The sequence below is a fragment of the Pteropus medius genome, unplaced genomic scaffold (assembly GCF_902729225.1).
Source record: "Pteropus medius unplaced genomic scaffold, Ma_sr-lr_union100, whole genome shotgun sequence".
Lineage (NCBI taxonomy): Eukaryota > Metazoa > Chordata > Mammalia > Chiroptera > Pteropodidae > Pteropus > Pteropus medius.
The window spans coordinates 11,075,648-11,096,022 of NW_024350924.1; the positions used below are offsets into that span (position 1 = coordinate 11,075,648).

At 39.7% G+C, this 20,375-nt stretch overlaps 1 protein-coding gene across 5 annotated transcripts in view; it reads left to right on the top strand.

Moving 5' to 3' along the window:
• Window positions 1-364: 364 nt before the first annotated feature.
• The window catches only part of RPRD2 (regulation of nuclear pre-mRNA domain containing 2), a 63,767-nt gene continuing 43,756 nt past the window's right edge, over window positions 365-20,375 (top strand). The window contains exons 1-2 of one of the 5 annotated variants that reach the window (XM_039841510.1): window positions 8,767-8,771; window positions 9,864-9,867. Coding sequence is in view for 4 of the 5 variants with exons in the window: in XM_039841509.1 (XP_039697443.1) it covers window positions 1,368-1,572 (205 nt within the window). In the remaining variant the exon portion in view is untranslated. Of the gene's footprint in view, window positions 1,573-8,766; window positions 8,772-9,863; window positions 9,868-20,375 lie in introns of those variants that run through there. The other 4 variants (XM_039841509.1, XM_039841512.1, XM_039841511.1 and 1 more) reach the window with 4 other exon arrangements.

A 20,375-nucleotide genomic window follows, 5' to 3' on the forward strand; every position in this document is an offset into this window, starting at 1 on the left:
TTCAGTAGGCCATAGAAGACTCTAAATCTGCCCAGAGCATTTACATAGGCAGATGGAATAGTTAATCTAGGTTGAGCTGATCAATACAATATATACCTAAGGCTCTTGTAAATTATAATGTATTATGCGATTGTGAGATCGTGGCAAAGGTGAGACCGTATCATGCCCTTTAACCTTTCCTCGTCTCGAAAATTTTACGGGGGAATCTCCGTTTCACCTCGTTTACTTCCTCTTCCTATAATCCAAACACTCAAGCAGCTATGAATGGTATCGTCCAAGGGGAGTGTAAAATATTGTTTGGTCTGGGAGTCTGCGTAGTGAATGGCTCGCTGGAACTGGCGCATGCGCAGCTACCAGGGGCACTGCAAGATGGCGGCCAGCCACAGCGTCGTGCGTCGCTGCCCCGAGGAGTTGGCGGCGGCGGCGGCGGCTGCAGCCGCCAGACAGTGACAGTGGCCGCTGAGCGGTGGTAGTTTGCCGGCCCTGTTATGTGAGCTGCGTAGGCACAAGTGAGAGACCTCAAAGGGCGGGGCGGCGGCGGAGCCCCTCCCCCAACCTTCCTTAGTTTGACCAACTCCCTCAACCCCCCTCCGCGTCTCCCCTCCCGACCCGCTACACGCTGATGTGCCGCGCAGGCGCACAACTAATCGAAGCGCCTCCTCGGCGCTAGGGGCCTGCGGGCTCCTGCGCGCGCTTCTCGTTCTTCTCCTTTGATTGGTCGGATCGCCCCGCCATGACACCTCCCTCTGCTCTCTAGGTTGAGAAGGAAGCGGGGGGCGGGGCCAAGCGGCGCGTGCGCGATACTGTTGCTGTCCCTTTGCTGCTATTGCGTTGCAAAAAAAAATCCTGACTAGGTATCCTTGGGCCTTTTCTGTCCTAGAAGATCTAAAGGCGAGAAAAAGATTTCTGCAACCGAAGGGGCAGCAGTCGGGTAGTATTAGATTTAAGATATTAAAGCCCGGCCTTACAGGAGTGGGGAAGGGCCTTAGCGTAGAGAAGCCGAAGAGTATCAAACCATTCGTTTGGGGGCCAGGCGTTTTCGAAAGGCTTTGCAGGACCTGTTGTCTGCGTAATTCTTCCCTGATTACTGACTGGTTTAAACACAACCCCCTGAACAATTCTGATAAACCTTCGCAAGCCGCAGCCCCTCCTTGCAGCGTGTAGGAGCCGCCAGCGCGCCCAGCAGCTGGTCCGCCGGTCCTACCTCCAGAGGAGCCTAGCGCGTGCACCATCCCCACCCCCTGGCCTCCCTCCCCACCTCCGGCTTTCACGCACTCGCAGTGATTGTTTTGCCCGCTCCCGCCGCCGCCGCCGCCGCCGCCGCCGCCGCCGCCAGAGGAGCAGCAGCGCTTGTGCAAACCGGGAAGATGGCGGCCGGCGGCGGCGGAGGCAGCAGTAAGGCCTCCTCCTCGTCGGCCTCTTCGGCAGGGGCTCTGGAGTCCTCGTTGGATCGAAAATTCCAGTCGGTAACTAACACCATGGAATCTATTCAAGGCCTGTCGTCTTGGTGTATAGAGAACAAGAAACACCACACTACTATCGTCTACCATTGGATGAAGTGGCTCCGGAGATGTGAGTGTTGGGGGTGCCCAGGGGAAGGGAAGGCTGGGGGGAATGGGAGGAAATACTGTCCGGATCGCTTGGGGTTTTCCCCTGGAGCCGCTGCGTTCGGTTGGGGTGGTTCACGTTAAAGCTTTGACCCGAGTGTTCCCAAACCCGGACTCCATTCCTAGCCAGGCTTTTCCCAATTGCAGGAAGCCTCATTTCTTGGATGTTTTAGCCACTGACTTGGCGTGACCTTGGGCCGTTGGCCCCCAGATCTTTAGAGGTTTACACGTTATATCATTTCTGAGCCTTGTAAGGTGCTGTCGACTTAACCGGACCTTCACGGAAATTGTCTCGTCCGTTTGTTTCTTATATAGGCCTTGACGTGTTAATGATTTCTGGTTTTCCTGATCATAGACAAGCTCCGGTCTAAGCAGGAGTAAATCCACCTATTTAGCTGGAATACGTTGGATCACACTATTTTCTACGGACCTAAAACTTGCGATGTGTAGATAAGGAGGGCCCTATTTGGATGAATGTTAAGTAACATGAGCTCCACATTGAACGAGGCGACCACCTACCTGGGAGGCTTCTTGAGACTACCTGTGTTTGCTGCAATGAAATATAGGCTTCTTGAGACTGACCGGAAATAACTGTAGTCGGTATTATCAATAGTACTTTAAAATGAAAAATATATATATCCGGCTACTTTTTAAGCACTTGAAATACTTTTATAAGGAATTGAGTTTGGTTTCATAGGTAATAATCAAAACAGGAAATCAAAAATGTGCTTTTTGATTATATAGTACTCCGCTACCCGCTCCGTTACTACTACTTTTTTTCTGTCTTCATTGGGGAGTTTTCCCACTTCGCTGCTTTACTACAGCGAAGAGGTCTAGTAAACTGTCAGGAAGCATGGATTATTTGCCAGAGATTTCAAATCTTTCAGGAGGAAGTGTGGAAATTCGCTGATGCTTCCTGCTGAGAAGAGGGTTGACCCAAAATCCATCAGTGTTTGGATTTTAGGTCTTTTGTTGCTTCTTGTCCGTGGCTTGTCACCTGTGATAGCCATCATCCAGTCAGTTATTCTTATTTCACTTCTGCCTTTGCCTCTGTACTGTTTTGATTTGTGTTTACCTGTTAGGGAACAGTTGGTTAAAAGTTGCAAAATCATAGGCCCCAAGCTTTAAACCATCTATATAAAGTTGTGGGAAGAGATGCTTTGTGGCTCTTTGAATAACGTATGCTGAAAAGATTTGGAACCGAGATGGATTTGCCTATTTTACCAATAGATCAAAGTTACTTTCTTTCCAAGAGGTAAAATTAGAACATAAGAAATCAAATATGATAACAGGGTCTTTGATGACCCTTACGTGTTAAGTATGTGCTATGTGCCCAGCCCTTTATTGTCATTTGCAATATATGGACCTCATTATACCTTAAAATAACCCTAAGAAGTAGATTTTTTTAATGATTGATTTTACAGATGGGGAAACTAAGGCTCAGAAGGGTTAAGTAAGTTGCTTAAGGTTACACAGTAAAATGATGGAGTTAGGATTTGACTCGGCCATATCAGATAACATTGGCCACATTTACTTTGTAAAATAAACAATTTTAAGATTATATATTCTTTAATGTACTTGGTTCACCAGTGGTAGCGTGCTCACGTGAGCTTGAGGACATATTTTCCTTAAACACGTTCTCCTTCTTTTAAAACATTTTTACTAAGTTATTCAAGCATTTAACATTTTCTGCCTTTGAGCTCTGGTGCTTTAACTTTTAACTATATGGTTACATCATTTGCAAGAATAAGTTGGTCCTCATCCCTGCCTTGTGGGATTACCAATGACAATTACAATATTTTTTTTCTAGTCAGCAGTGGAGAGATATACTGTAGCCAGAATTTTCCTGTCTGCTATTGTTGATATTGTGCTTGGGTTTATTTTCCTTGTTGATATCTTGAGAAGGCAAAAATGATTGCTTTAGGAAGACGATTTCATTCGAAGTGCATTATGTATAGTTTATAAAGTTAAATGCTTTTGACTTTGTAAAAATCTGAATTTTTTTCTCCTAGTGGAATGGAACTTAACTTCGTAAAATGGTTAAGGATAATTTGTAGTTGATTTATATTTACATTTGACCCTTGAACAACGCAGGGTTTAGGGATGTCAACCCCTGAGCAGTCAAAAATTCGTGTCCCCCAAAACTTAACTATTAATAGCCTCCTGTTGACTGAGAGCCTTACCAATAACATAAACTACAAACACACATATTGTATGTTAAATATATTAATGTATTATATACTGTATTCTTACAATAAAGTGAGCTAGAGAAAAGAAAATGTTATTAAAATCATAAGAGCAAATACAATACTGTACATATTGAAAAAAATTCACATCAGTGGACCCACACAATTCAAACTCTCGTTCGAGGGTCAGCTGTACATTTAATGAACATCATCTATCTCATTGTAAGTAAAGCCTTTTGAGAGAAATATCCAGGATACTAGTGAGGGATACAGTAAAAATAGTTTATGCATTGAGCCTCATTTTCATTTAATTTCTTATTTCTTTAGAGTTAGAATTATTTTAATTTGAGTTTAGTTTCTAAGTCAGCTTTAGGGAAATCTGTGAAGTAGGTGTTTTTGGCATTCCCAGGCTTTCTGTCCATCTTTCTGGTCCCAATTTTGCTTCTCCTTTTTTTTGTTTTTTTCTGTCGTCCATTCGGTAATTTTTACGTAGACCTTAGTGCGAATTCAAGTAACTGTGTTAGCTCTTCGAGAGAGATTTTCATTTTGTCCTTTGTTTCTTAATGTTTATTAAGAAACTTTTGTTCACTTTAAAGGACATAATTCAGAGAAGGCAGGTAGGCTTCCCGAAGATATATTCCATGGATGGGTCCTACTGGTTTTATTTAGGCTTCTTTTAATTTGTTTGACTGAAGCATTCATTACCATCATTTTTTGAAGATCTTCTGTAGCATAAACAGATGTCATTCCTGTGCTTTCAAATTCGTCAGGGATATCCCATTGCAACAGGGTTAAGATCGACACTTCTTTCACGATGGCCCACAAGTTCCTACACTACCTGCCCTGCCTGCCCCCTCTCAAGCTTCTCCAATCCTATCTCCTTATCATTTAGATCCAAGCTCAGATATACCTCCTCAGAAAGGCCTTCCCTAATGACCGTATTTCAAGCGGGTTCTTCAGTTGCTTTCTATCACGTCACTTTATTTTCTGTATAGAAAATTACCTTATTTAATCGTTCACGTGTTTATTGTCTTCTCCCACTAGATGACAGGGCTGTGTCTTCTTTGCTGCTATATCCTCAAGCAGCTGAACAGTGTTTGTCACACAGTAAGCGATCAGTAAATATTTGCCAACATAATTTTGTGAAATAGTTAATCAAGAACTTGAATTGTTTAAATTTGTTTATCAGAAAAAAACATTTATAATTTAGCAAAAGAAATCATGGTTATGGTTGTCAGCAGGTTCAGGGTGTAGCTCTTAAATGGACTTGACGTGCATGCAGTTTGACCAGATTATCGTTTCTATACTTTATTCGTTCCTCCCATTTTTAATACAAAATGAGAATCGATATGGAAAAGAAAAATACAGACTTTAGAATTAGACCGAGGTTCAGACCTTAATTCCATCACCTAACACCTGGGTGACTCTATGCATAGTACTTAAATTGTGAGCTTCAATTTCTGATCTGTAAATAGAGATAATAACCTCTCAGGATCGTTGCCTAGATTTAAGAAGGTAATACATGTATTTCAGCATACCTCTTGGCATATGGAAAACATTAGATTATTTGTTGTGTCAACGATGATGATGCAGAAAGAGAGAGTCTTAAGATCCTGAATTTTGTTTTGGGTATAGTGCTGGAAATTATATTCCCAGTCTGGGGCAGATGAATTGGACCTGCCTCTCTCTAGTGAATTAGCTAGTGCTCTGAAGAACTAGGAGGACAAAATGGAAAATACTGTGTTCATGATATCTCCATGTAGTGTGGTTTCCGCCATTGAATGTTTTGTCTTATAGAAGGTGGTATGAGAATTCAAGTGAGTTTTTGAAGAAAAGGAGAATATAGGAAAGTAGAATCATTTGTAGAGCAGAAAATCTGTTAAGATTTCCCTTGAGCTGTTTTTGGTACAAACTTTAAAAATGCACGAGGTTCAGAAAGTATGATGCCCCTCCTTCTTCTGATCACCCTACTTCAGTAGTTATCAGTTTAATAGTCTGTCTTTTTTCTTCTATTCCCTTTCCTTCCCCTCTTCTTCCCCATTTGAAGCAAATCTCAGTAAAATCTGGTATTTTTTTCCATAAGAGAGACTGTTATGTAAACATGGACTTAAAAAAAAATCTCTTTGTATAGGATTAATTTTTTTGCAGAGAATTTGCAAAGTGTAATTACCATTTTTGATCTGTGGCAATGGTTTCTCAGTTTGGGTCTCAGGATCCTTAGCTGGACTATGAAGATGGTGTTAAACAAAAAAATTTTAACTCTCAACAGCTAAAAGTCTTTTAAAAGAAAGTGTTTGTTGGGCCATTGCTAGCCAATAAAGATCGGTCTGGGGCACTGAATCTAAACCACCCACTTGTAGGAAAGAAAACATGTCCATCGTCTCTGGAGTTTGCAAGCATCTGCACACATCGGGTAGCGAAAGGGGAGAAAGTTGCAAACTGAAATATAGGCAAAGGGGTGGGAGAAAGTGAAGCGGGGCCAGCTCTGGGATAGGCACAGAGTCGCAGAAGCAATGTCCGCTTCTGCAGGTTGGTGGTGGGCAGGTGTCAGGAAAGCCCACGTGTAAACAAGAAGGAGAGGCTCCTGGAGTTTGATGGTGCCTGGCTGGGATAATCTGCGGAAATAGCCACCTGGAAATTAATCCAAAATTCCAACAAACATAGAAAGAATGTGAGCAGTCTTTTGTTAGTTGGCCCGCAGCCAGCCGCAAACAGTTCTGTCTCTTTCTCTCACTCTCTGGCCCCATAATTTAATTTAGAGCATCTCAGAATTTTCTCCTTGTCGTTTTTTGCTGGACCACAGAGATGGTAATAATCTTATAGCTAACATTTATCAAGTGTATCAGGCACTGTGCCAAGCATTTTGCTCATATTAATTCAGTAAATCCTCACAACTCTTGGAGGTAGGTATCATTATTATCCCCATTGTGCGGGCGAGAAAACAGAGACACTGAGAGGTCGACCCCTTTGCCCGTGGTTACAGAGGTGGTAAGTGGTGGAGCCAGGATTCGAGCCAGGCCTTGATGCAGAGCCACTAAACTACAGCCTTTCCTATTTATAAAAGATTTTCTGCAGTGCGGAAAACCTTTGATAACCTTATTTATTCCAGATTAGGCCATATAGGGTAATTAAATTGTTGAGATTTTAAATCTTAGTGGTTTGTGTTTGTTTTAGTTTTTGCTTTCTGTAGCAAAACATTATCTTGTGTGGATTCGAAGTTCTGATAAGCATTTATTTATGTTTTCGATTAATAAAAAATGAGAAAACAAGTCGAACATATTAGTTATTAAAGCTGTCTACCAGATAAAAATCTCTAAATGTGAGGTACATTTAGATTAAATAATAAATGGGTTTTTTTGGTGGCAAAAAGTTTGGGTTTCAGCACTGGTCAGTGGGGAGTGTAGTCTGCTCTCGTATTTGTCACTCCACAAATCTGAGGGTCTAGGACCATTTTCTGCAGCTTTGGCCTCTGAAATATAGCTATTCCTTTGTTTACTTTCTAATCCGTCTTTTGTAGGAAATACGTAGGCTTTTTTTGTACCCATATGATATGCAATTTAAAATCTTTAGGCCTACGGCAGTACTGTTATACTCTGTATGCGTATAACATATGTTATATGCGTTTAACATATAGAATATAACAGTACTGCCATAGGCCTAAAGATTTTAAATTGCATATCATATGGGTACAAATGAGTAATATAGGTGGACCAGGTACAGTTTCTGAGTTCCAAGGTGAATTTTGCTTATAAGTCCCTAGTTCCCATTCAGTTCTTTTAGCAAATATTTATTGAATACCTGCTGTGCCAGGCACTGGGGATACAGCAGGTGAAAAAAAAAATGGAGAAAATTTTTCGCCCCCACGGAGCTTCTAGAAAGGGGAGACACACAACAAATAGAGTTAATGAGTAAAACATTAACTATATTAGGAGGTAAGATATTAGAAGTGCAGGGAAGGGGATACAGTATTGTGGGCGTTTGTAGTTTTAAGTCAGGTGGTAAGGGGAGGTCTCGCTGAGAAGGTGACATTTGAGCAGGGGGGTGAGGTATTAGTAATATTATAGGTACGAGAGTGAGAGGAGAATGTTCTAAGACAAAGAAAACAGAAAAATATAAAGCTCTCGAGGTTAGAGTGTGCCTGGTGAGTTTAAGGAACAGCAAGAAAGTTTTCATGGCCGGAAAGGGGTAGTTAGGGTGAGGGTTAGGGGATGAACTCGGATTATGGTGGGCGATGGCCGGGAGGGCAGGTCGCAGAGTTTTATAGGCATTGTAAGGACTTTGACTTTTATTCTGAATGAGAAGAGGAGCCATTTGAGCAGAGGAGTGGTGTGAACGGATTTGTTTTTAAAAGGGCTTTCTGGTTGCTACAGAAACCCAGACACCAGTTAGGTGGCTGTGGGAATAATCCTGGGGTGAGTGTTGCTGGCTTGGACCAGATTGTGGCCAGTGGAAGTGATAAGAGGTAACTTCTGGATCTCTTTTGAAGGTAGATTCTACCAGATTTCTAGATGGATTAAATGTGGGGTAAGGGAGAAGAGTAATCAAAAATGACTTTTTTTGCATGAATGATTAGAAAGTTGACAGTTACTGATATGGGGAAGGTTGTAAGGCGAACAGATATGGGGAGGAAGATCAGAAATTTAGTTTTGAATATGTTAGGTTTGGATTGTCTACATTTAAAAAATCTTTACTGAGATCTAATTCACAAATATAAACTTCGCTCGCTAAGTGTACAAGTCATTCGTTTTCGTGCATTCCCAGAGTTGCGCTGCGGGCACCCCAGGGTGTCTGTTCAGTGTGTAGGTTGTCTTTAGCACCACCAGCCTGGAAGAGATGTACAGTCAGTCCGCTCTTAACAGGGACACATTCTGAGAAATGCCTTGTTAGGCCATCCCGTCGTTACGTGAACATCAAGAGCGCACTTACACACCCGGACGGTCTAGCCCACTACACGCTGGGCTGGGTGGGGTGGCTCCTGGTGACAAGCCTGTCAGCACGTTTCTGTACCGAATACTGAATATGACAGGCAGCTGTAACAGTGGTGAGTATTTGTGTATCTAAGCACTTCTAAACACAGAAAAGGTTCAGTAAAAATACAGTATAAAAGATAAAAAACGATACTTCTTACCATGAAGGGAGCCTGCAGGACTGGTGGTCGCTCGGGGTGAGTCCACGAGTGAGTGGTGAGTGGATGTGACATGGCTGGGATGCAACTGCTCTGCTGAAGACTTTATAAACGCTGTACACGTAGGCGACACTACATTTATAAAACGACACGAGACGAAATCAGGCACGAGAAAAAAAATGATGCAATCAAGACACGGAAATCAAGATGTCTGAGGCTGCTGCAGGCGTAACATGACATACTGTTTACAGCAAACTTTCTTTTAATATGTAGAGAGGGTTCATTCTAAAATAACAATAAAGAGTATAGTAAATACGTAAACCGGTCACGTGGTCGTTTGTCATCATTTTCAGGTGTTACGTACTACAAGTAATTGTGTGTGCTACACGTTTGTACAGCTGGCAGCGCAAGAGGTTTGTTTACACCAGCATCACCACAGATGAGAAGTATGTGGTGCTTCCAAGATACGGGGCATCCGGGCGATGGCCCTAGGCGATAGGAAGTTTTCAGCTCCATTTTAATCTTGTGAGACCGCCTTTGTATATTGGTGCTGTCACCGACCGAACTGACCAGAACGTCCTTATGCAGCGCACGACTGCACTAGGGATGGATAGAGAAGTAAGTGTCATCAGCGTGATTAGGGAGAGAAGAGGTCGAGAGAGAAGGCTCTGGGCCATTCCGGTATTTTAGATACCCCTTTCTGCTTACTTGGTCTGATGTGTTCTTTTTGAAGTTCAAGGTGAACTATCTCAACTCCCTAAAGAAGTAATAAATCTATTTCAGCCTTTTGCATGTTTCTCCTCTTGGTTTAGGCTTAATGGCACTTCTGGTTAGGTAGGCGTTAGCTCTGTTATAATTCCCAACTGTAAAATCATCGCGTGATCGGCCCTCTCCCTCCCCTTTGGATGCCTGGGTCACCTTCTTTCCGTTGTCCTCGGTTCAGAGAGATGCAGGTATTTTCCATGTTTCCTGACAGTGTAACAAAACATGGAACTGCATTAATTATAACATATACTTATTACAACGGTATAAACGAAATGATCCTTTTTATTTGTATTATGAGACTTTACAGGCCGTTGTTATGTTCTTCATTTAACTGTTTTGTCTCAAATGCAGAAGGGTGATATTATATACATGGCCCTTGGTGGATTTGAAATAGTATGTTAGGTATAAGTTCGCTATACATCTCACAGTAAGCTAAATAAATTATGTAGCAAAAACTATTCCCATACCTCAAAGTGTGAAACAATACTGACAAACTTCAAATGGTTCTGTGGTGTGGAAATAGTCTTGAAAGGAAAATTTCATTGGCAGTGGAAAAATACTAATATTAAAATTTGCTCTAACAGGCCATCCCAAAATTACTTTTGTCTGTAGAGAAGGAGTGAGTGTATGTATGTGTGTGATTTCTGAAGGAGTGGAAGGTTACTGATTTTATTGTTAGTGATTTGGCTTCCTGTCTTTCATAAACTGATAAATAATATATACATCCAAACTCCTTTTCTTCCTAGGCTTTTGTCAATCAGTTGTGATTATTTTTTTTCACTTTTCCCAAGTGTTTATTGTTTTATAGCAGTACTTTTAAAAGTCCAAAGAGGATATGTAAGTTAGTTTTAAAATTTCAACTGTCTGAGAAATAACGAGACAATGAGGCTTTTTTAGAGTGTAGAAGAAACTCAGAGACCCTTGTAAAAATTACTCAGAAATTTAATACTTGTACAGACCAGCTTGACTTGAGTTTCTCATCAAGGAAACAAAAAGTAGTTGGTGTTTTGCATTGCTTTCAAATTTCACTGTCCCCACAGATCGAAACAACGCCGGAGGAAGGCACGTCTTGTAGAGAAAGTCGTAGAACCCAGTTACTGCTTTTGGAAAAAGGCAACAATTCCATCTGTGCTTTGGAACATTCAAGTTTTTCTGGCTGAGATAAAGACAGTTTAAAAAATACCTCATTCTTTTTATTCTCTTCTTAGAAACTGAAATAGAGGCTCTTTGATGAAAGAAATGAAACGTGCAGTATGCTGGGTTCGCGTTTTGGTTGTGGCTTTTATCTTTCCCTCGTCTCTCTTCCTCCCTCCACCTCAGTCTCTGGTGAACAGTTTCGCTTACCTTCCCGGTATGGTTCTTTGGTGGCCACGAGTGAGAGTGAGTTTCTTTATTACCCTTTAGTAAAAGTTGCACTGTTAGAGGTAAACAAGATCCTTTAATATTAGGAATTATAACTTACCACGTTTAATTTTAAAAAGGCCAGAACGGATCCAGTGGTGCTTTGTGTTCCCTTTACTATCATGATAGTTTTACAACTGTAGCATGATGCATAATTTAAAAATGATGATCTGTGACCAGGAGGCAGTCGTTACCTGAGTAACGACTGAGTAACTCAGTTACCTGAGTTATTAAAATTTCTTTTTTTTTAAAAAATTGATTTAAATTAGTTTAAAATATACAGTACATTGGTTAGACATCTATAATGTTCATAAAACGATCCTCCCAATTGCTCCCTCCCTCCCCTGGCCCTCCACCTCGCCATCGTATTAATGCTAACTGCATTCCCTCTGCCATGCTCCTCATCCCCATGACCAACTACCAACTACTGATTTAAAATTTCTTTTGTAGTGTGTTTTTATATCCAAAGATACAGAATTCAGAAGATGAATTTAGAAATCTTTGAGTGCCTGCTCTGTGTAAAACTCTGTATTTTATAAACTACTACGTTATGTGAAAATTTTGCCTTAATGTCCTTGTCTTTCAGGCCTTAGCTCAGATGTCGTCTTAGAGGCTGAGCCCTGTCGTCCCAGCCATAGAGTCCACCCTGTTCTCCCTGTCCCTCATTCTGTTAGCACATCGCCCTGTTTTATTTTTTTCACACCTTTTCTCATTATGAGATCACCCCCAGTTGGAACGTAAGCTCACGATAGCAGGGAGTTTGTTTTGTCCGCCTCAAAACAAAACAAATCCTCGGCACCTTGAAGATGGTCTAAAACATAGAAAGTCCGTAATTATTGTCTCTTTCTTAAATCTGATCCAAACCACACTTCGAGAATTGCTGCTATGAAAGTTACACAGTTTTGTTGGATTTACCTACGTATGAGGGTGCACAATATTGTGTAGTGGTTGATTGGCAAAGAACGTGGACTTTGGACTTCAGTAGGCAGTATAATTGCTACTTAACCTAGTAAAGCCTTTAAGTGGTGGGTAATAATAGTACAGCCCACCTTATTTGATTGCTGGTGATATTTTAAAAAGATAATTCCTATAAAGTGCTTCGCTCACTACCTACTATTTAGAAAGCTCAGCAAATGGTAACTTGTCATTTTTAAACGCAGTTATGGTATGTATACATTTTATTATATCATGTTTCAAGCAGGCCTGTCTACTAAAGTTTTAAATTCTTCCAGTTAATCCTGCATACTATAGTAGAAATTTTAAGGTTAATAATCCAAAGGAATGAACATGGATTTTTTAGTCCTTCTTATTAATACTAATGAATGCCGGGAGAATATATTAATTTGAAAATTGTTTACCTATTTTGATTTTTTAAGTACCTATTCATATAGCAACATCTTGCAGTTCTGGAAATGCATAGAATGTAATAATTTTTCATATGTTTTTATAGTTACGCTAATGAGAAAATGCATCTCAAGGGATTTCAAAGGTACAGCAATATCTTTAGTATTGCTGGGTTTTTTAAATGAATATCAGAAAGAAAGGTTTCTAAAAAATTGAAGTTGGAATAATAACGGCCAAATATTAATCACATTCTTATTTAAATTGTTAAAATTTAAATTAAAGATGTTTTTTAAAATAAAATTTCATATTAAGACATACATTTTGGAAGATCCATTTCACTTTGTTTTAATGGACTTAAAAAACCTGATCATAGAAAAATGAAGAGCTTTTGAAATCCATTTATAGGTTTTCCATAAACATATATATGCTCTGCGTAGTGTCAGCTTAGGTTAAGGATATGTGTCCATTCTCTCTGGTTTCTCAGATCTCCACGAGGGCAGCACATATGTGTGACCCGACAAGCGTGGATAAGATACAGAGAAAATAAAACATAGCAATGAATAAAAATAAACAGGTGACTGTGTACTTTGTACAACAGCATGTCCCCGAAAGTGGTGATGTGTAGTTTGGGAGCTACCAAATTAGAGTTAAACCTCGTTTTGTGCTGCCGGACTTAGTACCTTTAATAAAACGCTTCATGAATTTCCAGGCTGGGTGGGAGATAGGATAGTCAGCGTTTTCCAGAATCACTTGACCCTGTGGAATCTGTTTCTTTTCTGGTTATCTCATTTGATCAGTATTGCAAGGAACATGCTTTGGGGTGCTTCATTATGGAAGTTTTTCTCGGAAACCCCCAATTAAAGAACAGAACCAATTTATATTTGCATGTTGTGAGAAAGGCTTCGTGGAGGAAACAGTTGTTCAGAAAGATGCAAAGCAGGCAAAGGAAGGATCCCAAACATAAACCGTTGCGAAGGAACCAGGAGCAGGAAATGGCGAGCAGAGGTGCGCACGGCCAAGGATGGAAAAGACAGTGGGGAGGAATAAGAGGCATGGTTTTTAAGACATAAGAAGGGAAAAGTATGTTAAAAAGAAAGTAACTGTGTAGGCATTAAAGCTAACAACTACACAGCAATGATTGTAACACTGGACCAAGATTATTTTTCGTGATACTGATGTTAGTATAATTTTGGGTTTTATTGAAAACTTTAGAATTAAAAAACAAAATCAAATCCACAGGGTCAATTATGAGAATATATTTCATATTTTTAAAGTCATAATCGTTCTAAAACATGAAGCAAAATATGAATTTATAAAAATAAATGTTGAACATAGATTACCATTCTGATATAAACCAGCTGCTCCTGGCTTTGCCGCTTTTTGACTTCGATTTTTTTTTTTGCCTGAGGCACCCTCGTAACTGTCACGTGTGATGTAGCTGGTCGGGTTGAACTTCAGTATCTTCTTGCCATATTTTAACTCCTCTGACCAGTGCTTTCAGAGCCATCTGTCTCTGTTCAGTAGTTCAAAATTGCTGAAGTTTTGACGTTTTTCCTTGGCTAACTTGGGGAAGATTTCCCTAATGGAGGTCTAGATCTTTTCTTTCCACCCCCCGGGAGAGGGCCTTTATTACAAGTTTTTTTTCTCCCTTAGGTGCAGACTTACGCTGTAAGTGGGAGGCAACGAGGGTCGAGGGGAGTGAGTCAGGGGTTTCCTGAGCTGGGCAGCAAATGGTAGTAAACGGGGCAAGGAGTTTGCAATGAAAGAGGAATGGCGGTGGGTGAGCAGGTAGGGAAGAGATAAAGCTAACCCAGAAAGATGAACAGAGCTGCTTTTGTATTATGCCAACAAAAGTATTGTATTTTGGTCTTTAAAATAGCACTGTAAACTGCAGTACCTGAAACTGGTATTATGGTTACTAAAACTAATGACATGTTTAAGGGAAATGTTACGAGAGGGCATTATGATAATCTCCCCAAATGACCAAGGTTCGAGTTAGTGTAGTGGTAGTGAGGAAGGCAGAAGCTTACAAGCATAATTCTAATGTGTTACTAGGGAAGCTAAAAAGTAAGGGTGCTCTCTGTTTAGAAAGTGGAATTTGATGGAACTTGCTGATCAGTTGGATGTTGGGGGAGAAGTTCGATGAAAGCTTGGAAGTTGGAGTCTATGGATTCTGCCTTGGGTGATGGAATTTGGGAGGAAGAGATGAATGATGAAATAGGTTTGAGCATATGGAGTTGGAGTGTCTAGAGAGCATCTGAGAAGAGTTGTTTAGTAAGGAAATAATTAGCCATTTACATTACGCTTACAATCCTAATATTGGCTAATACTGTTGACAGTTGTATATTCGATGCTGTCAAGGAATTTTACATGTATTATGTCATGTGATTTGGACAGCAACTTTTGATAGGTATATACTATTATTATCCCATTGTATAGATGAGGAAAGCGTGTTTGAAAGGGTCGTGCAGCTGGAAATAGGTGTCGGGCTTTGAACCTAGGTCCACTGACTTAAATATGTTCATAAACACTGTGCTGTGTTCGGGAGGGAGCTCTGGTCTAGAGCTGTAGACTCGGGGATTGAAGCGTTTGGTAGTTAATCGCTGAGCGCTTCAAGGGATAGTGTTGTGAGTGAGAAGAGACTAGGGACAGTCAGAGAACACCAGGGTTTCAGGGCTTAAGCAGAAGAAAGGGTGTCCTGGGTAGAGGCGTGGATCAGAACGAAGTGACTTCTCGGAAGCTAAGGGAAGAGAAAGTTTGCCCGAGGAGTTTCAGTGGAGCCTGGTTCTGAGAAGGAGCACGATTGTGCTGGGCAGAAGGTGAGCAGGATGCCTTCTGCTTCTGGTGATATGGCAGACTAGCCATTTTGCAGGATCCATCCACTAAAAATAGAACACATCTGGCAAAAATTGCAACAAACAATTTTTTAAAATAACTTTTAATTGTAGAATAGCTTTAGATTTACAGAAAAGTTGAGAGAATATAGAGTTCTCGTGTACCTGGCGCCCAGTTACCGTCTCACATTAGTAGAGTCTATCCTTTGTCTGTGGATTTCTTTGATTTTTGCCTAATGTCTTTTCTGTCCCAGGATCCCATTCAAAACTCCATGTTACATTTGGTCATCATGTCTCTCTAGGCTACTTTGGACTTAATAGGTTTGAGGAGTACTGATCAGGTATTTTGTAGAATGTCCCTCAGCGTGGGTTTGTCTGATGTTTTGTTCATGACTAGTTGAGTTAGTTTCCTGGGAAGAAGGACACAGGCAAAGCGCTAGTCTCATCACATCATATCAAGGGTATCCTAGCAACCTGACTTACCAGTGATAATGCTAACCTTGATCACCTGGCTTAAGTAGTATTCGTCAGGTTTCTTTATTGTAAAGGTGCCCTTTTCTTCCCTTTATCTTACTGTACACTTTGGAAAGAAGTCACTGCACAGTACACACTTAAGGAGTGGGGAGTTAGGTTCTACCTCCTCAAGGGGACAGTATGTAAAATATGTAAATTATTTGAAGGTCGTCTACAGGGAAACTTGCAAGCAAAATTTTAGTACATTACTGGTATGCCAAAAAGTAAGAGAGCTCTCTAAGGGTCTATTCTCACTTACGAAAGTGAAGAATCAGCTGGAACAGGAGCAATGAGCTAGCTGTAAGCTAACGGACAAGGCAAGGTTGCCCTAAAGGCAAATGCCCATAATAGCACTAGTGGGAGACTAAGGCTTTGGCCCACAGCAAGTGAAAGAGCCCTCTGAGAAGGATGCTAAATTGGATCAAGGTCAGTATTGCCCTTTGTCAGAGCAAATGCAGATTCGTTTTGAAAGCTTTTTCTGATTAGGCGCTCTCACTTCCCACAGATAAAATTCAACAAAATACAGGCTCACAATAAAAGAGTTACAAAACACAAGGAAATAGCTACTATGAATGAGATTTGGTAGAAACAAACCCCTAAAGACTTAAACTATTGAAATGATAAGATACAAAATATAAAACAATCGTGTATAAAATGTTTAAATTAATAAAAGACGGAATCTAAAATATAGCAAGAAACAAAAGACTCTCAGATGTGGTTATGTAGATTTGTAAAAGAACCAAAGTGAAACATTAGAAATGAAAAATATAATTGTTGAAATTAAAAGCTCAATGGATCAATCAGTGAAATGAAGGACAGATCCCAAGTAATTTCCCAGTATGTAAGCCAAGAGAGAAGCAGATGGAAATGATAGAATAATGACTCTAACATATATATATATGTGTGATTGAAGTCCCAGAGTGAGAGAATGGAAGCAGTATTTGAAAGAATACTGACTGAGAAATTTGAAGAATTAATGAAAGACGTGACTATGCAGGAAGCAGAATGTATATTAAGGAGGCGAAATAAAAATTTTAAAAAGTGTCTACATACTTTGTAGTTAAACTAAAAAATACCAAAGACAAAGAGAAGCCTTTAAAAACAGCCAGAGAGAACAGATAGGTAGCTTGTAAAGGAATGACAGACTGATAGCAACAATGGCATCCAGGATGCATTGGAGTAAAATATTCAAAGTGCAGAAAAAACAACTGTCAATCTGTACATTGTATACCTGGCAAGGCTATTTTTTAAGAACAAGGGCAAAATGAAGATGTTTCCAGCAAGGCAAAAGCTAGAAACCAACAGATCTTCACTTTGTGACCTTCTTAAGGACACCCCCCCACACACACACCCACCCATACGTACATACTTAAGGAAGAAGGAAAATAATCCCAGGAGGAAGGTCTGAGAAATAAAGTGCTCTGCTGAGCACATGAATTGGTAACCATGAGAGTAAATCTAAATGCATATTATCTGTATAAAATGATGTTTAATTTGCGGAATTTTTTTAGAAAGTCAGAACTAAAATCTGGATAACACTGTAGGTCAAAAGAGATTGATTTGAAATGAAAGTATTCTGAGATCCTTGTATTTTTTTCAGGAGAGACATGTTTAACTTGAAGTGTGTGTGTGTGTGTGTGTGTGTGTGTGTGTGTCTTTGTGGTAAAATTTCAAGAGTAGCTACTAAATGACTAGAAATAGAATATGTAACTTCCAGCCACTTAGAAAGGGAAAACAATTAAAAACCAAAAAACTTTCCCAAAGAGACATGAAAGGAGAATGGAGAAGCAGGACACGTAGAAAAAGCAAGGCAAGTAAAAAGCACAGAGTAAGAAATGTGACACGGAAGAATGAGAGCAAGTATAAAACAAGTTCAAATATATCAGTCACTATCAAATGTCAATATAATCGTGCAAATTAAAAGACATAGATGATCCATTTTATTAAAAACAAAAGTCTTAACTAGATATAGAGACATATCTAAAATGGAAAAGTTAAAGGGAGAAGGCTAACCAAAAACAATCAAAATCACACCACTGTGGCAGCTGATTGATTAACAAATGAGACTTTAAGACAAAAACATTGCTAGAGATCAAGAAGTTCCTTAAAATGACAAAAAGTGTAGTGCGCCAAGACACAACAGTTCTAAATTTGTATGCACCTAATAAAATAGCATCAATATGTAAAGCAAACGTTTGCATACTAAAAGAATTGATCAGCTCCATTCTAGTGGAAGAGTTAAAACATAGCTCTTAATTATTGGTAGTTTAAACTGAAAAGTTTTTACAAAATCCGATTCAGTGAATTCACTTATAGAGGGAACCCCGTGCCCTAAAACGAGGAAATATACAATCTTTTTGAACAGAAAAAAAGGAATATTTAAACCAATTAATGATAGACACTGGCCCCTAATGCAAGATTAATACAGTTTGTTTTCATCCCACAAGAAGCCATAACTTTATTAATTTAATATAATTTCAGATGCTCTGTATCATAGAGTCAAGTTCCTTAGCCATAGTACTATTAACTCAGAAGTTAATAACAAAATTAAAAAGTCCCATTTTGTTTAGATAATGAAATATGCATTTCCAAATAACTCATGGGTCAGAGAAGAACTCAGAATGGAAAATTTAAAATACAAAGCACTGAACAAAGATAAGAATACTACATGTCAAAACTAATGTCTCATTTTAATGTGTCATGGGCTTTCTAGGTGTTGGAGCCAGAACAGAGCAAGCGAGTCCTGGGATTGTCTCATTTTATTATGAGCTCTCTCAATTTTTTTTGCCAGTCTAGGAGGTAAATGCTCTCTCGTTGTGATCTTAACTTGCTTTTTCCTGATTATTAATGAAACATTTTTTTATGGTTATTCAAGGATTCCCGTTCTTTGAAATGCCTGTCTGTGTCTTTTGCCCCCAGTAGAAGTTACAAAGAGCTTCTCCTCCAGTTTGAAGTATGTGTTTGCACTCTGTGGTGTCTTTTGGACGAAGAGAAGTTTCTGATTTTAATAATACTGGATTTGCATGTGTATCGTGGTTAGCACACTGGTTTAGGAACCCTTTCCCTGCCTTAAGGTGATAAAGATGTTCTCCTGTTTTGGTTTTTTTTTCCTGCTGAAAAGCTTTTGTTTGGTTCCCCTTTTCGTATTTGTCTTTATTCCATTCAGAATTGATTTTTTGTGTATGACATATAGTTCATTTTTATTTTTTCCTATTTAGAAACACAGTTGTCCCTGTCCAAGTTAACGAATAGTTTTCTCCTTTTCCCCAGGAATCCGCAATGCTACATGTCGTAAATCTCAGCTAACACCCAGCTCTGTGTACGGGCTCTCCGTTTGGTTCCACTGGTCAGTTGGGCTCTACCTGCGCAAGTTCCATAGTTTGTCGTGTGATGTTGTGGTTTCTGGAAGGCCAAATTCCTGCATCTCAGTCTTGTTACTCTTAGGCCTTTGTATTTCGTATAAGGTGGAGAATCAGCTTGTCAGAGTCCTTAATATATTCTGTTAGGATTTTGAATGGAATTGTTTTGAAACTAGTGATCAATTTGGAAGAACCGATACATATATTATATATATATTATATGATATGATAGTCTTCTATAATACATATAATATATACGTATGATAGTCTTCTCTTACAGTATTTCACTCTTTGTATTTAAAACTTCTTTATTGGGTCATGTGATGCTTTTTTATTTCTAGCAAGGGAAATTATTTGCTAACAATATCCATTTACATGAACACTGAATTTTATCAAGACTTTTTCTGTAAATATAGTGAATGATATTTATAGGTTTTTAAGGCAAAGTCACCCTTGCATTCTTGGGATAAATAAAATATCATCTTTACATACTACCTCTGCTACTTGAATTTTGTGAGCCACAGATCATGGGTCCGTCCATATAATCTCAAGAAAGGAATTTTCCCAGCATAGTTAAAACACAAGTCAAATGAGTGACTTTAAAAAGCAGACTGAGCAGTCTGTAAATATGCACTTGTTTTGGTAGCTCACAGTGAGTCAGGGTCAGAGGAGACCCATTGGACTAGTTCTCTGGACATGGGCCAGTCAGTCTAAGAAAATAAAAACTAAGGGTGCTGAAAGAGCATTGTTTCTGTTGTCAGTTAAGGGCAGTAAACGTGTTACCATCATTTCGTAAAGGTGTTTTAATTACCAGAAAAACAGAGAGAAGATAATATAGAACAAACCTTTAACGTGGATACATTTGCTTGAGGAAAAATAAGCTGCTATGTCCTTATTTTTCTCATTTCTCTGCAAACCAGTGGAAATTTCGTCACAGGCCAAGGCCAGAATTGGGGAACTACTGCACCCAGGCCGTCCTGTAACTGCTTCTTGAAAGTCTTCTTTACTTATTAGATAGATGAAGAAAAAGGTCGGGGTACAGTATCTGGCTATGACAACTGATTGGCTGACATTTATGTAAGTTTTATGGAAACTAATTCTTCTAAGTTTTTTGTAAATGTATAATTTTACAACCCCTGGTCTCAGGTGCTTTGTTGGTGGTGGTGGCGGCATCGATGTGGGAATGTCAGATGATACCCTGGTTAATAGATTGTTTTCTCACAAGTTATTCTTTCCTGCTC